Raw genomic sequence first — 17,706 nt, 5'->3', positions numbered from 1 at the left:
ATTCTGCAAGGCAATGTCTAATTTTCCAGCGCTGAATATTGCAATTGTGTTTCAATGACACAACCTTCTGAAATTCTATGTGCACGAATTAAGGGATATGCTTTATTTTGCTCCATGAGAAGATGGATTGCCAACAAAATGATTTTAAGCTATTTTACTTGAAATTATTTCCATATACAGAACGGATGTAAATGTCAGCAGTAATGTTCATTGATGTGTACTGTGTGTATCTTTCAAACGAAGGAAGATATTCGGAGCAATTAAAAAAATCAGTGTGTGCAACCAGTCATGTGAATTTGAACATCATCATCTACATCTCACTTAAATGTAAGAGAGAAACTGTAAGGTGCTTTTTGATCAATTGTTATGCTTAGTTTCAGCAATACTATCCATGGCCTGAGGTCCTGAATTATCAAAATGTGTATGCATGTGTTTAACTTGCAGCATATTTCCCCTTTTCACTTTTACATCACCTCCATGCTGGGCCCAGTGGGCTGCGAAGCCAGAAGGCTGAGGCTGTGCATCCTGAGAGAGCACTTGGTGGCTGTGGCAGCGTCAGGAGCTGTAGCAGAAAAAATAAAGATATGGTCAGTTGTTTCACAGAATAATTGCTGGAGGTGCCGTACATCAGGAATGGACCCTGGCTCCATTCAGAGAGGTGCCTGACTGCCCTCTGGCAAAGGGTCTGCACTCCAGCTGCACCTCTGTGGTGAGAGCTGCCCTGTGGGTCCTGGGAGGCACAGCCAGCATGCAGACAGTAATGCACAGCAAAGAGCCTGGGGCTGAAACTCAGGCAGTGTCATGGCTATAAGAAAGTACCAAAATGTTCATACTCTTTTCCTTGCCATTATCTACAAACAAAACACAAGATCTGTACCCGTGGGGTGCCCTGCATGCCTTCTTGTTCCCACTGAGGGCTGAGGCTCTGAATTTACTGGTGCCAGAGAGCTGTGCAAATAGACAAGGAGGTGTGCAACATCAGAGAGAACACAGGGCTGACCTCAGCTAGCATCACTGACTGGAATGGGTTTGCTGAGAATCCACTGCTCTTCTACAATAGCATGTCATCTTCGAAGTATTTTGTACCCAGAATTAAGAGATATAGACAAATATCTGAAAATAAAGTATTATCCCCATTATACAGATGGAACAATCACATAAAGAATCAAAATCAAGATTAGATTAATAGCTGCTGATGCCAGAGGAGCCATTGTGTCTTGTCTGACATCTGGCAAAATACAGAGCAAAGAATCTCACATAAATTAGTCCATTAAATCTATAATCTCTGAGCCTAGAGTAAGACCTGTAGAGCTGTCATAAAGATGCTGTGCCATCTTTAGATGCGTTGCCTCCGGGGCACTGATGGAAGCACACGTCGTATTTCTGCTGTGAGGATCTCTGGAAGTGTGAATGGTTCAGTGGTTGCAAGGTCAGAGCCTTCACTGGTGAAGTCTTACTTGTATTGCTGTTTGTGTGTAATACATTAAAGAGGACAGCAACACTACCAACTTCAGAAATCTTACTGATACAGGTGGTACTCAGGTGACTGATAACAGAAGTAGTACAGAATCAGCAACAATTTCTTAGCAGAATGTGATGGAAGGGGAAGGCAATTATAGGGGAAGCTCCTGGGGGAACCTGAGTCACATTTTGTAGGTGGGAACAGACTTAAGCAGGTGCTTAAAAGGAGTGTGGAATCAGGTCTTGGATACTGCCCATTGAAAGTTAGAGTCAGATTGAAGTTTGTTTCCTTGCTGGGAAGTGGTTTGAGTCTTTCCAAAATGACACAGTCTATTCTAAACTGTCAGTTCTATGGCATTTCCTTCTACATCTCTACTTAACGTGTGATTATATTGCAGTTCATCGTCAGGTTTATTAGCAGACTTAATTGGATCACATTAGCTGGCATTTTAGCTATCCAAAACAGTTGAGAATGCAATCAATTAAAACATCCAAACACATTAATGATGTAGACAGAGGGTAATTTATGTAGATGGCTAATTACCTGTTTTCTTCAGTAAGTAGGTTTTATTGCTCAGGATGCATGAGAAAAGAAATGGCACTACAAAAATATTGTTGGCCAGGTTGCAGAAGAAAGCAAATGGTGAAGTACAAATGTTTCTGTTGTTCAAACTGTATTAAAGGAACTCCACTGGTACCAGCACACAGATGTTCTCAGTACTGTAATATTTTAATGTGATTTTTAGAGAATATACTGAGTGTATTACCAGGGTTTCAATGTCTTATAATATGACATCTGAGGTTTCTAAGCAATCAAGATGCTCCATAAAATGGTCATTTTAAGCGGGAAGATAATAATCAGTCTGTTTCTCATTTCATCCACTACTGATCTGGAGCTAAAGACGTGGCTCCCTTGTGAGCTCAGGGCCCTGCACACCGTGCTGTGTGGCACTGCCTGCTGTGCTCCCTGGGATCAGGAATACACAGTGCTGACCAGGAGATGGAAGTACAAGTGAGGGGCATAACAAAATGCAGAACAGGAATGGAATCCTTATCGTTCTCCTGCTTCCTGCTCACTCCTACACTCCCCCTCTGGCTTTACTGCTAAATTTTTTCATTTACTGTGAGGCAGTTCAGGAATAAAACATGTAACCTTGTTATCAGATACTGTTCTTAATTTCCTTTCCAATCTGTGGGGAAATTCTTATGCCAGTTCATTCTCTCTAACTCTTGATTTTTTTGGAACCACGCAGGGAACATATAAAAACAAAAATGACTGGGTTGAATGGTGAGACACTTAGATTCACTGCTAGTTTGGCAAGTTAGGCTTGGCCTGTCCTCACCCCTTCTCAGCTGTTGAATGCCACAGACAGGGATGCCACCCTGCATTTGTCTTCTACCCTCCAGGCACTTTAGTAAACTTCTGGTACTGTTCCTGGAGTGGCAGAGATGCACCTACCCATTCCTTGGCATCCCACAGAATATGAAGCACTTCTGGCTGGAAGCCACATCAGATGCAGGAGAAAAGAAGTGGAGCATCTTGAAGCCCACGGCTCCAGAGCACTGTGCCTTCTAAGTAACGAGTCGCCTTCCTTAAGGGGTCATTAAGAAACAGCTGATGGAAAGAGCAGGTTCTGACATACACTAGTTGAGCTGACATGTGACTGGAATAGCCAAGACACCAAAGGCAGGCAGCATTACAATGCCAGGGATAATTTCATGTAAGCCATTAAATTAATGATGACAGTGAGTCCTCAGAGCTTGGCAAATTGGAAATTGCTCGAAGCAGAAGCAGTACAACGATAACACAGTTAATCTTCCACAGAGAAATGATAGTAAAAGGAATGGCTTTTAGATTAGCTGTCATTAAAGTGGAACATCTGCCTCTGCAAGTCAAGTGGACTGTCCTTACTTATAAACACAGGAACTCATTAAAGTTACTGGGTTTGTGTGGCTGTGAGCCAGAGCCACATTTCCACCATGCTGCAAGTCTGGGAAGCTGAGCGGATTGCAGTGCAAGTCAGGAAGATGACTTCCCAGGCAATATAGATACAAAGATACATGTGATCCATCATTCGTGGGTTTAGATTCTCCCAGTACCTGGGAGCACATCATGACTGAAATTACAGAAGTAATGAGTATAATATGAGTTCAAAGAAAAAAATATTTTATAGTCAGAAAAGTTTTGTTTAGCTCTGCCTGAGCTCTGGGAAATGTTTCCATTTGAATATTTAACAGCAACCAATCTTCCATTATTTCTAAACTGTTCCCTGCCTGCTGGAGTGCAGCACGCAAAGTCAGGAAGCATGCATAACAGTGTGACAAATATTCTCACATCTGATATTCCTTTTATATTTCTATTAAAAATGTGGAATACTTTATAAAGCCAGTGATGGCAAACCATCATTCGTGTAGAAATACAGTCATGTTTTCAAAGCTTTCACTGTTCATTACCAGGAGCACCAGCATACCGTAATGATGTCCTGAAGCATGCTGCACAGGAGACTTTCAACAAGCAGATGTTACAAGAGAATTTCTTTATAGCCAACTTCAGCCATCAGCTGCACGCATAGAATGAGGGACAGATCTCAAAGCGGTTGGAAACAGTTCTGTAATCTTGAAAAATTCCAGCTTAACTTTAAAGAGACACACAGAAGTGATCATTGGATAGCTTCTTCTGTCCAATTTCTTCAGTCTGGAATTGGAAACAATATCCTGTTAGAAATGGCATGTATGTAATAAAATGTTGTGATTCAGCTGGCCCCAAGCCCTGCTATGGGTAAAGGCAATAGATAAAAATGAGACTTACCAGCGTGGAGTGGGAGGGAGATGTTTGTAGATAAATACTGATGGATTTCTGGTGCATAGCTATTGCTGGCAGGGGAGATGGGGCTAAAAGGAAGGCAGCCAAACCTAGCTCCCTAGCAGGAGCCATGCCTCTGATGACTGCTGTGATAGCTTGTTTAACAGAGCAGCAGTCTTGCTAGAGCCAGATTCAAGAGCAGTGATGCTATTAAGACATCTCAGGTGGTCTTCATGAACTCATTAGCACTGAGTGAAGAATCACAATTAGCCTCAGAGTTATATCAAAAGCCAGCAATGGTGGCTGGATAATAGAAAATGCTGGGCACTCTGGAAGGAAGGATTCCTTCCCTAAAACTGTGGTGTGGTTTTTTTTTTGAAAGATAATGTCTCCTGGCAAAGCATAACAATAGAGTGGTGGAGATGTGTGAACATGTGGGCATGGCATGCTTTTGGCCATTAGGTGCAAGGACTGGGCGATAGCTGAAAGAAATAGGTCACCTTTAATCCTGCCTGCTCCCCAGGAGCCCAAGAAATGAGTGTCAGAATGGGTTGTGTTGAGTGTGAAATTGTGCTAGGCATGCATAATGCAATGATGCTGCTAATCAGACCCCTCTCACTGTGACTAATCAGAAAGATCTATTTGATATTCCAAGAAATTAGTTGGAAGAGCAAGCCCACAATGGAGAAATAAAGAACAAATCAGAAGCTTGGGCACAGACAGAGATAAGGACTTTGATCACAGTAGTTTAATGTGCACAGAAAGAGGACAAAGAAGATAAAAGAAACAAATAAAAATGCTGATGAGAACAGTTTGGATCTGCAGAGAGAAGCAGCCATTAATCTAGACCATGACTAACAGATAAGAAGTGATATGCCTTCCTGGTGCTTGAAGAAATAGCAGTTTTAGGCTATTCAAGCTGAAAACAATTTTTTCCTCTGTGCAACTCTATAGCAATCTTTCAGGGGTGAATCTGGCCCCAGTCTTTAAAGAAAAAATGCTACAGGGGCACTGAATGCAGACTATTTGAAGTGACAAAATAGAGCACATCACTTAACAAAATAAAGCATGCCAAAAAAATATCCCAAACTTCCTCACTTGGGCCAGTGGATGGAATATTATCCTGGGAAGCAGAACTGCATCATGCTCCCTGTTCTTTCCATGACCACCAGGTGATCTGAGGAAGGCTGTTCCCCAGTTCTGTTTTCCTTAACAAAAGCAGCACGAAAAGCTCTGGATGTAAAAGGAAAGGGAAGAAAGCCAAGTATCCTATTTATACATAAGGTAAAGACCTGGATTTTTAAGAATATCTCAGTCACTGTGAATTACGTACTAAAATTCAGAAAGTTGGAACTGCTTCTCTCAGCAGAGAGGCTGTTAATCCAGTGGTCTATTGTTGTCTGCTCTTTTTGATTTCAAGCTTAGAAAGAAACTTTCCTATAGCATTTTATGCCAATTAGGAGCAAGAAGTGCTCATCAATGTCACCAGGATTAGAACCAGAGTAACTTTTCTTGACTTTGAAAAGAAAGAAACCCATTCTTACCTGTAGCATAGCTGCCTCTGCCCCCCAGAAAACAGAGTATTAGTTACTAGGTTGGATGTTTCATCTCTGTTGGATCTCGTCCTTCATTTTAACTATGTTGCCTGGGACAGAAGAACATTCTGCTTTGGGTTCATACTGCCCCACTCCCTTATATTGCTGCTGATTATTGCAGTTCCATCAGAAAATGGCACTTGTTCCATTCAGGATGGGGCAGCTGAGCAGTGTAACACAGGATGCTTCACAAACTTACAAACACACTACAAACGTTGCTTTCAAGTGACCTTTTTGGCTCACAAAATGAAGCTATTTAGCTGAACAGTGTGCATGAAAGCTAATCAAATAAATAGCAAGGAAATACGCTATTTATAGTCTTCATAAACTGCAAACTATTGAATGTTTTCCTTCACTGTGGCTGGAACCAATGTGGTATGCAATTAATTATCTATGTTTAGCCAGATATTCCTCACAAAGCGGAGCTTACTTTCTTCCACAGTGATTGTAAAGAATATTGAATAATGCCATTTGCCTTGTTCTTATTAGCTCTGTTGGTCAGTTTTGTTTCACTCTGATATTATTTACTTCTAGTCTTGCTGTGCCACGTTCAGTGCCGTGACCCACTGCACATTTATCATGAGCATCTCGTCCTTCCCTTATTCTTGCAGCCTCCCAAACAAACAAGAAAACAGTCAGTCACAGTACATTAATGTATGCTACAGCCCGATGCCTCTCGCTTGAGTCTTGTTTTCAGCTTCTTAAGGTCGGGATTATTTTGATCAATTTTAAGGCCATAATCTGTGATTTTCCAGGCGTCTTCATAATGCTGCATTTCAAAACTGCTTTGTGCAATCTTATGAAAAGTTTTTGCTACGTTTTCACTACCAGAACCATTTGTGATGCTGCACAGCGCTGTGGATTCATCCAATTGCAGTGCTTCAATATACTGTTTGACTGCTGCTTCTTCCTCTGACACTGACAATAGCAGGTGTGCTTTTGAGCAGTGGTCCTGAACTCGTGTTCTCAGACTGTTACAGCCATGCCTCTCGATCACTTTCTCCATATCTTTTAAAGCTTTGTCGTATTTTTTCAGGTGCATAAAGCAAGCAGCCCTCTGTCGGAGGTATCTTGGGTTATCTTTGCTTGTCAAGATAGCCAGGGTAAAGTAACCAAGAGCTTTCTTATAATGGTAGCCTTTAATCAGAACATTTCCTTCTTGGGCTGCTACCTACGGGACATAAAGATAGTGTTAGAAGTGCAGTAGTGGGGAAGTAAATTAACTAATCCAGCCTGGCTACACATATGGTAACCTAAGAAATGTTTTTCAGTTTTTTCAGCTGTTGAAATTGCATCTAGTTGGAGAAATGTACAATTGGCAGATGTAAAAACCAATCAGGCAATGGGCGCTTGCTGTTATCTCAAGGGTTGCTGAACCAGATCCCTTGCTTCTGCAGGTGCTGCTAAAACTTTACTCAGAACGTTTCTTCTGAAGTTGTTTACATCCTTAAAAAATGATACGTGAACTGAAAACAGATTGGAGCTAACTAAAACTAGGCAGCATTCTGCTCATGAAAACACATTTCTGCCATCTTTTCTAACAGGTGACTGTAGGGAAATGGAGTGTTCTGGTCAATAGAGTGTTAGCCCCACGGACATTTGCATGAACTAATTAGTGAAGATTGGTCTCTTCTGATAAGTGTCCCAAAGCTACAGGAAACAAACCAACTGGTGGCTGTGTTGATCTCCATTAGTGAACTATCTGCCCTTATCTTAAGGGAAAAACAACATGAAAATAGAGAAGGCTGAGAGCTACATAATTTTTAGTCTTATAAAGGTCAATAAAGAAAACTCCATTAGACCTATTTGCCTCAAATGGATGTCTCATTATCTCTCTTTATTGGTAATAAACAGAGCTTTTAACATGCTACAGCAGAGTATTTAAGTTATAAACAAGGCTGCCACCAGCAGCTTAGGTCGTACAGAAGGCTGAGCCAAACAAGCTGAGAAGCACAGGATAAATGTTTTCATCAGCCAGATTCCATGGGATGTCACACGTTTGGGATGCTTGTAGCTACTGAAAATTCAGTTAGCTCAGCCACTGCCTCAGCAGCTGTGCTTGGGCAGTCTCTGAAAGCCACACATGACATGGCACAGGTCCTCCTCCAGTCTGCCAGTGTGCCCTGGCTCTATGTTTGGCTGCTTAGATTGAACTGCTTGCTGTTTAATGCAAGTTAGGAAAAGAGGTTAACACTTTTATTCCTAGAAATTCTGAAGTTCTGGATCACATTGCTCTGAAGAGCACTGCGCAGCTCCTCACAATTCTGTGTGTTGTGGGCTGACCATACAGATTTTGAGATCATTTCTATAGGAGTGAGTTCTGGACATCCCTGGGCAAGGAGCTGGCAATCAGCCACACATGTAACTTCTGACATAGGAAACCGAAGGGCTGAAGCTACACTAGCAGCAAGCAAACTCCCTTCCTCTGACCTTTTGCAGTTTAAGAAACCTTTGAGATTCCTATTCCCATGTGGCTTCCCCAGTTGTTTACAGATTCCTTAGCATGGGACCCTTTGCACTATAAATAATAGAAGAATGTTATTACTTTGTTGTTCGTGAAATAAAAAGCAGTACATCAAGAAGCTTTCCTTGCTCCACCCTTTCCTGTGCAGCTCACGTAGAGTTATTTCTGGCTTTCCAGACCAGACTCCAGGATAACAGTGATTTATTTCTGGAATACCTTTAATCCCCAAGCAATGCTTTGCTAGACAAAGACTGGCTAAACCCCTCAACTCTTCATTTCAGTCTCCTCATTTGAGAAGTGGAGGTATCAGAACGAACACCCTCCCCCTGCAGTGTAGTTAGGAGCCATTGCATAGTGAGACCAAAATTATTTCCTTTACACAGATTCGCTCTAAAAGCTTTTCTGACTTTTCTGAGACCTTCCTTTCAAACACAAACTGGAATAACATTGTGGGCAGAAGAAATGGTAACTATTGGAAAGAGCCTTTGTGATACCGTGCAGGTAAATTAACCACTTCCTTCCTCACCTCAGCAAAGTAGATATTTATCCACTTGTCACAAAATACGTATCAAAAAACCCCAACCACTTCTGGGCTAATCAGCAGTAAAAGTTATCATGCTCAGTAAATCTTTGCAGATTATAGAAAGACCCCAGGTTCTTGAGTCCAAATGTTTACTTGATTTGCACAAAATGCCTGAGATAAGAGATGAAAAAAATATAGATCTTATTTGACTTCCACCACAGGCACTGAGTTCCAATCTTGAAATCAATCCAGCCACCTTCATTCTTGAGAGTGGCAGAGAAATCTTTTGTGATAAATAAGCACCAGTAAGGGGTTCTGCTCCAGCCTTTGTTCCACAGCTGAAAGAAAGAGGCAGAAACAAATAAAGTGCCTCTCCCCTTTTAAAGGATTCACTAATCTGTGCCATCAGTTGAAACTACAGGAATTCATTTCTTTCGGATTGATAGCATAACAATCCCTCCTGCACTGGCTCAGAAAGCAGCACGGATGGGCTCAGCTGTGAGACCTCTCTACAGTAAGAGCGATGTGGCAGCAAGGGAAATTTAGCTGTAAAACTTATCTTCATTTATAGATTCCTCCTTCGGGCCCTCACGGACACATCCTTGATTGTACCTTTATCAACTTTATGTAGTGAAAGATTGTAAATTGGCTCTAAAATCTCCAAACTCTTCCCCAGAAGACTGAACTTTCTACATTATTCAGGAGAGAGGGGCTCTTTTCTCTGTAATGGGGTGTATCTAGGGACTGGTAAATTAATACTTGTTTACTTATATCCTCCTGCTGTTTTGCTAAAATACATACAAAGCACTCCTCTCTAGATGCATTTAGTTTATCAGCATGTTGTTTGTTTTATAACCTGGGAGAAAACATAACAATATAGCTTCTCACCAGGGCACACTCAATCTACAAATTGAATAAAAGGAAGCAAACTGATTCTCAGAACACAGAGCTTCTGGGTAATCAGAATTGCAGATGCATGAGTGAATGTTAAAGCTCCTCACCATCAATCCAACCTTGTCCTGTCTTGTTATTGGAGATGCTTTCTCAGAGCTGAATGCAATTTGGGAGAGAAACTTAAAAAAACAGTGAAAAATACATACTCAGGGGGACTTAGAACAATTTGTTATTGTTATGTTAAACAGTTGTAGCTAAGAAAACCAATACCAAATCTCTCCAACCTCAAAGACTAGTCATTTTACAAAAATGTGAGTGTATTTAAAATCCTAAAGATTGCATAAAAGGTTTGAAGCATTATATGTGATTGAATCAGAACCTTTAGTTTCATTTTAGAAGGAAAATGAACAAAACATGAATTCCCTTTCCCAGAAGCCAGCTCTGAGCACCATATAACTCACTCAGAGTATAATATGAGCAATGATCTCATTAAATCTCTAGCTCCTCCTCACCATCCCCTGCATTTTCAGTGGGAATAAACAGGTGGTATGCTAAGGAGCCCAACAATAAATTCCCCACGTGGTAGGAAGTGGTGATGAATTATTAGAGACCGAAGCAATGAAAGAAATTGAATCCAAACTTTCTAATCTCAGATTGGCTGGAGTGAAGGGTGGAGGAAGAGCCCACTTTATTTCTCATTCTTCAGATGACGATGTCTTCCTGCATACTTCTGTTCAGGACAATACCATGAACATCTCCACAGCCTGATTTTTGTTCCCATTTATTTTTCCCCTGAATCAACAGATGTGGCCATCAAAAAAGAATTGTACCTGAGAGAGATGCTGCTGCTGCTTAGCATCTACAAAGTTCAGGAGAAACTCCAGCTCCCTTTCATCTTTCTTAGCTAGGATGCTGAATGAGTGAGCTGCCGCTGCCACGTTCCTCTTCTTCAGCTGCAACACAGCCAGTCTTGCACTAGCAACCTCATCAGCAAAGGAGTGCCCAAATGCCTCCTGAAGGTGAACGAGGGCCTCTTCATACCTTCCTGTTGGTTAACACCAGTACAGGCTATATAACCCACTTCATGTGGAGAAAGAAACATCAATAAAACTAAAGCAAACTGTCCACGGATCATGCCTAAGAGTATTAATTACTGCATATCCTCCCCCAAAACTTTTGCAAGCTTCTCTTGAAAGCTACTATGCCACAGACATGCTGTACTGTAGCTACGTCACATTTGCTTTTTATGAATTTAGTTCACTTGTTATGATTAGCTGAGTAAAAGAATTGGTACTCACCGTTTGCAATCAAAACATCCGTATAGAAGGTGTGGTACTGTGCTTCCTTGCGAATTTTTATTAGTGCTCCTGCAATCACAAGAAGGTCTCTGAGGGTTCTTTCTTCCTTTGAAAAGTCTTTGGTAGCAACAAGCTCAGCTAACACAGTTCTGCTGTGCTGAAGGAGCCACTGAGCGACCAGCTCTTGGGCTTCGTGCTTTAGAGACAGGATTGCTGGGATTACCATTCCTGCCTCTGCCTTCAGCGCCAAGATCAAATCTTGCACTGCCTCCTATGTAGAAATGAGACCAAAAATGAAGTGGTAACAATACCTACATATTGGTATGTTTTTTTTCTAATATTTCCAGTTCTCAGCTGCATTTAAGCATGCAAAACAACCAGTAAAACCCGTTCATTACTGCAAATTTCTGTTTTCTCAAAAAGCAAACTGGCAGGCAGGTGTGCACTGATGGGATAAGGGAGGGCACATTTCTCTCCCTCCAGTTCCCTCTGTCCTTAGGTGAATACAGATACATAAATGATAGGAGGTGCAAAAGTTCTAAGAACAGAATTGTTAATTGTTCCACCCTGGCAATGAGAATCAGATCTGGCATCGTTGCATCCTCCAGACTTTCCATCTAGCTTGTGTTTGGGGAATGAAGATTGATGATTGTGCTGAAGTCCAGACAGCAGCTGTTTTTGCAGTCAGACAGTTCCAAGCAGCAATGAAAATTCATCGTTCTACACAGTGATAACACTGTCTCAGACTTTCCTTGCAGCCATGAGCAATGTAAATGTTCTGTTCAGAGCATTTTACACGAAGGTGAGTTTTGCCCATTGGTTCGCATCTGACTGTGATAAACCTTTCTTGGTCATAAACTATCTCACACTTTACAGAACGGCTGCCAACCTAAAATATGGAGTGAATAGTTCAACCCAGTCACATCAGCTCGAGATGCTATATTTCATCTGACACAAAACTGTGACACAAAATGTGAGCTCAGATCCAGGGGAGAGTTTGCAGCACTGCAGAACAACGTACTGTGGTGATGGTGAATATGGTATGACTGAGGTTTAGCCTCCTTCTCTCTAGATTTGGGAAAGCAGCTCAGTTATGTCAAGTGGACTGTTTACACAAACAGCCAAAAGCAGAGCCATCACTGGGCAAATTCTTTGAGAAACTCTTCCTTTCAGTGAGTCCATGGCAAAGACTGGGTATCTTATGCTAATGTTACACTACCAGAAAATTCACCAGCAAATTAATAGTGATACCTTTTGCTGCTTTAGAGCAAGGTAAATTAATCCTCGCCCACTGAGAGCATGCACATTGCCAGGGTCCTCTTTTAAGACAGCATTAAAATCAAAAATAGCAGTTTTCTTCTGACCGAGGTGCCCATAACATTGAGCCCTGATGAGGAGGCAATCTTCAGCATAGCCACCTAGAAGAGAGAAATGCAGTCACGCTTACTTTAAAGATCTCAAGCCTACTGATCTAAAATAGGGTGCAGCAAAGTCCCACTGCGTGCAGATGACTGAGCTCCACCAAAGGGCTTCAAAGTGGCTAAGTGAAAATGAAGTGGTAGATTTACATGTTGTGGAAAGTACATGTTGTTTTGGCTAAGACAGCAATCCAGATGGGACTGTCTAATTGACTGCCACACTTAATATGTACTGGAATTTGTGATACTAAAATTCTTTTTCTCTGCTTTAAAATACATGCTGCCCAAATCAAAAATATAGTCAACAATGAAAAGTATGGTCCACTCATCCACCTTGTGCAGAGCATATATCCTTCCCCCCTCCATACAGCCAATTTTGATCAGGATCTTAATTTGCCTAGAGTTGCAATCAATAACTGTGTCATCCCAATACTGGATGATAAATTATCAGTGCCACTGTAAATATTTCTTTATTGGGCAAAAGCAGCGTCTTGCACAGCTGCCTGCAGAGACGAGCCAGCAGACAGGCCCCTAGCAATTATTTTACAGTAATGAGGCTTTTTCTCCCTCCTGATATGCTCCAAAACTTCTGTACCGAAAGTTATTATCTGTCTGGAGCCCTATCAATTGGCTCCCATAAAGACAATGTCTATTTCTTAACAAGCATCTGTTCTAGCAGGTGGGGGGTTGATAAGCTGGAATGTACGGGCTGTGAAATGGAACCATATCAAAGCAATTAACAGTTTTCCATTTTCATAAACCACTCTCTCTTCTTCTCAATGCTGCTGTCATAACATTTTCTCTGGGTGAAAAGCAGATTTCCATACAAACATGGTTTTGCTTGGAATGTGCCAGAAGCATTTCCATATCAGCCTGATGTCTCTCCTGAGGAAAAGCTGGGATAATGATCCATGTAAGTGGGTGCATTTACTCTTTTGCATTGGAACCACAGTCACTGGTACGTTGGAACTGGAAGGCAGGTTACTTGCTTCAGTGATTATATTTACATGATGCTCATTATGAGGAATGGGAGGTCCCAAGTAAATGTCATTGCTAGGAAGGTTTGCAGAGTATTAGCTGATGCAACAAAGGCTAAACCAGGACCCTTCTGCCTTGAAGCTATCAGCTGAAAATAGCTAAAGCTGAACCTTTTTCAGTAGCCTTTTCAAATTGCTTACTTGCAATTTTCAAGGAAAAGTACATTTTTAGATAATGGGATCCCAAATTTCTCTTCACATTACCAGCTTTCTGGCTTACTTCAGTTACCTCTGTGCAGTTACTCATTGAAAATCAATCACCCACTGATCTGATTTTCCATAGAGGTAAATCTCCTATCCATATCTTTATAATCTTACCTGAAGCAATGATGGCAAAAGAAAGATAGGCAATGGCCTCTTTTATATCAGCATCTTCCCGTTTGTTCTTCAGGATGCTCAGTGCCCTGGAACGGCAGTGAGTTTGCATCAGCTTCCTGTCTTCATCCTTGAAAATGTCCATGATTGGCAGGAGGCAGGAGGTATCCCCAATTTTGATCATTTTCTTTAGCAGCTTAACAATGTGAGAGAAAAGGATAGGAGAGATAAGCATGGAAAGATAAACGAAGTAAAGAACTGCTAAAGCTGGAAATATTACTGTCTAGTGAGACAAGCATGCTCTCTCCCAGTGCTTCTCATGTTGTGCCATCCACGGTCCACCAAAAACCATGAATCTCTTCTACCTAACTCCTCAGCTGCCCTAGAGTAAAAGCTGCTGGGAAAAAAACCATCTTTTCTTATCACCTTGTAGCTGTGGCAGTCATCTTAGTGGGTACACTAACCTTGCTTTGGTTACTTTGAGCAGAATCAGCTCTTTCAGACTGCCCATTAACTTGTTATAAATACAGCTGGACCACAGGATGATTGCTCCTGGAAAAGAGTCCTGCCTGACATGTGATGTCTTTGCTTCCATTCACTACAGAGAAAATCACTGAGCACTTTTTACTACATTTCTTAAGGAAAAGAATCAAAAGATGTTTCCTGCGGGAAAGTAAGTGTGCTTAGCAGGTACCCAGCATTGAAATCTGAGCCAGAGAAGCCAGAAAGACAAAGCAAAATTATCCTGGTGCACCAGACACATCTGACAAGCAGGTGGAACAGAAACATCTTAAAGAGAAATTTTTGGTGACATAGATTCCATCTAGAAGTTGCAGCAGAAAGCTGCAGAGAGGAATCCAGCTTCCAAGGGCTACTTATTGACTCTAGTAAAGTCATGTCATTCATTAATAGTTTTCTTTCAAAGGCAGCAAATTATATTTTATTTAGTATATTTTTTTTCAGAGGAATTGATGGCAACAAAACCTGAGAACATTGTAGCTGAAAGTTTATATGGGATTTTAAAAAATGCAATAGTTCCCTCTGATGGTGGGACCTGGTAATTCAACTTAGTAATACTTGATGAGAATCAACCTGTGGGAATCTCTGCCATGGTTTCAAGCAAAACTTGCTAGCCACATTCACCATACTATCATTGATCAGTTCCTTGTTCTCTTTGCTAGCCAGGTGCTCCCTACCTGATTGCCATCGTACACGAAACCTTTCTTTAATTGCAGAAGTGCGAGTCTAGCCAGGATGGGAGATCTTTGTGGATTTCTGGAGAGTGCTAATGAGAGCAGCTTGTGAGCTTCTTCTACCCAGCCCATCTGGTACAGAGCATCGGCACAAAGGATCCGTGATGCTTCATCAGAAGGGTCCAGTTCCATCAAGAGAGAAGCCAGCTGGTAAACCCCGAGGGGATCCCTGAAGAAAAAAAAAAAAGAAGAAAGAAAAAAAAAAAAGACAACTTTCAGATAAAATGCTAATAATAATAACAGAACCCCTTCATCTCATCTGGAAGCTGAGATATAAGTCAGTATCAAATGGATGATACGTTTTACCATATCAGGCACCACAGAATCTCTGTCACTTAATCCTATAATCATTATCCTTTATGAAAACATGTTCCTAAGCAGCTGTGGATCTAAAGAAAGGTTAACAACATGTGATTCATACCTGTGGTTGCAGCATTGTGGTATCACAATGGGAAAAGAAAATGTAACAGTGATAGTGGGGAAAAAAAATAAGTGTTGTTTCTACTGAAGAACCACGTGTGAAAATTTGCATGGACTCAAAAGAACTGTGTTAATGGGTTCCTGAAGCAGTGACCTTTGTCTGAGAGGGCCTGTGTTTATGTCCTGATCTACCAAGTGCAACACTGAGTGAGTTAGCATGTTCTTCTGTGCTTCAGTTAGAGCCCCGAGTAGTGGCTGTGAAATGTGTAAAAAAAATACACTCCCTGCTATCCAAGCTCAGCTGTGTTTGTTTTTCTGTCCACAGGCTGAACTGCCTCCTGGGTACCTCTTCTTCTGGAGCATCTTCTGTCCCTCTTCCTGGAGAACCTTGAGCAGCAATCCTCTTTGGTTCCACGGCACATAGGCCTTGATGGTGAAGATGGTTTCTTCTAGCTTTAACTGGCAAGCTGTGATGTAATCCAGGGCTGTCAAGTAATGGCTGCCACCAGAAATCCGGATAAGCCCACGTCCACATAAGGCTTTAATACAGCTGTTAGGATGTGGGGAATCATGCTCAATGACCTTTTGAAAGTCCTGCAGGGCTTGCTGATGATCATGGGAATGGAGGGCACAGAATCCTCGCAATGCTAGGAGAGTATTGTGATAAGTTTTCTGCTCTGCTGCCAGGAGCTGGTCACAGATTTCCAAGGCACCTCTGATGTGTCCATGCAGGAGATGGCAGTCTGCCAGCCGGACACTGAGCTCACGTTTGGACCTCGGGGAGATACGCAGGAGGAAAAGCACTGTTTGGATTACAGAAGGGAGCAGTTCAGTACAGCGATTGCTTCTGAGTTCTGCCCGAGCACGCACAGCCTCCCTGTATGCTGCAAACTTCACTTCCAGGACAGTTCTAGCTTGTTCTTCTATCTTCTCAGTGTCAGGTGGTGAGAAAAGCTCTTCAAAGTGCTTCATTGCCAGGTCAGGGGTTGCTGCAAAGGCTTCTGCTAAATCCTGCATCATTTCCTGCATCCGGCCACCCAAGAAGAAATATGCGGCAGCCCGTTCCAAGAGCAGACCCAGCATTTTCTCGTCTCTGAGACTATTATCTACTGACAGTCCCCTAAGGGCCTTGCTACAAACTGCCACACACTCCTCAAATTTGCTTTTCTTAAAGAGGTAAGCTGCCTGCGCTCTGCAAACCCAGATATCACCTGGTGCCACTGCAGACAAGAAGGCATAGCAATTGCCCAGCCAGTGGTCCAAGGAACTGCCATCTGGGCTTTCTTTCTGATACGTTGAGAGAAAATTAGAGAAGGCCTGGACGATCTGTGGCAGGTGTTCTTTTTGCCTGGTACACACGTAGGCCACTGCCTCAGCCTGATGTCTCACAAACACTTGGATGTAGTCCGCAACTCCCTTCCTAATCTGTGTCCCCGACAGCACCCATGCCAACGCCCTGAGCAGCAGCAGTTCTACTGAATACTTCGGGTGAGCCTTGAGCAGAACACTGCATTTGCTCACCACCTCCTCTGAGCATCCCAGCCTGAGCAGGGCCTCCAGTTTATATATTGAGGACAGCACGTTGTCAGGACTTAGGGTGGAGAGAAAGACAGCAGCTATTTCCACTCTGAGCGACGCGATGGCCACGTTCTTGCTCTGGATCTTGGGAATCTGGCTCTTACCCCTGCACCACATCTCCAAGGTGGCAATCACTCTCTCCCAGAGCCCGTTCTCCAAGGAGTTCACTTTCTGCAGGGCTGTGGGAGCACTGCAGCTGAAGGCGGCCACGTAGAAAGCCGTGGCTGTGGGCAGCTCCTGCTGGGCGAGGTGCTGGTCCCCTTCTCTGCAGAGCAGCGCGGCGAGCCCCTGGGGCGACATTGCCAGCACCTGTATCTTCACCAAGGAGCGTCACATGAGCATCTACAACAGCCTGTAAAGCAAAATCAGCGTGAGGGGCCCCTGAGCACAATTTCTCTGCATTTGGGGCACGCAGCTTCCCTATGGACAGGCACGAGCCAAAGCCCGTGACGACCCCGTCGTTCTTACCGGGGAGTAAAGCCACGAGAAGAAGAAACACCCAACACAGGTTAACAGTCCACACCCGCACCTCTGCACCGCGAGTGAGCAGGAAGGATGAGGCCGAGAGCAGGGCAGGGCTCCTCGCGGGACGCCGGGGGTCTCGCCCTCCCTCTCACCCCACAGGTACCTGGCGGCGGCGTTCGGCG

General features: G+C 42.8%; 3 protein-coding genes across 3 annotated transcripts in view; 1 reads left to right on the top strand and 2 right to left on the bottom strand.

The window, feature by feature from the left end:
* Nucleotides 1–6,194, bottom strand: part of MMEL1 (membrane metalloendopeptidase like 1) — a 33,681-nt gene extending 27,487 nt beyond the window's left edge. The window contains exons 1-3 of the mRNA XM_031556668.1: nucleotides 5,809–6,194; nucleotides 3,933–4,156; nucleotides 474–562 (exon numbers count right to left, since the gene is read on the bottom strand). The gene's annotated coding sequence lies outside the window, so the exon portion shown is untranslated. The remainder of the gene's footprint in view (nucleotides 1–473; nucleotides 563–3,932; nucleotides 4,157–5,808) is intronic.
* A 95-nt stretch (nucleotides 6,195–6,289) lies between these two features.
* Nucleotides 6,290–17,700, bottom strand: TTC34 (tetratricopeptide repeat domain 34). Its single transcript, XM_031556722.1, has 7 exons — nucleotides 15,784–17,700; nucleotides 15,005–15,315; nucleotides 13,812–14,004; nucleotides 12,290–12,456; nucleotides 11,039–11,309; nucleotides 10,571–10,785; nucleotides 6,290–7,030 (listed from the first exon to the last, which is right to left on the bottom strand). The coding sequence occupies exons 1-7, from the start codon at nucleotides 17,357–17,359 to the stop codon at nucleotides 6,509–6,511; spliced, it is 3,255 nt and encodes a 1,084-aa protein (XP_031412582.1). The 5' UTR covers nucleotides 17,360–17,700; the 3' UTR covers nucleotides 6,290–6,508.
* The window catches only part of LOC116217419, a 4,841-nt gene continuing 4,749 nt past the window's right edge, over nucleotides 17,615–17,706 (top strand). The window contains exon 1 of the mRNA XM_031556721.1: nucleotides 17,615–17,683. Coding sequence (XP_031412581.1) covers nucleotides 17,615–17,683 — 69 coding nt within the window. The remainder of the gene's footprint in view (nucleotides 17,684–17,706) is intronic.

This window comes from Meleagris gallopavo, chromosome 23 (genome assembly GCF_000146605.3).
Source record: "Meleagris gallopavo isolate NT-WF06-2002-E0010 breed Aviagen turkey brand Nicholas breeding stock chromosome 23, Turkey_5.1, whole genome shotgun sequence".
In the NCBI taxonomy this organism is placed as follows: Eukaryota; Metazoa; Chordata; class Aves; order Galliformes; family Phasianidae; genus Meleagris; species Meleagris gallopavo.
This window is presented reverse-complemented; position numbering and strand designations above follow the sequence as displayed.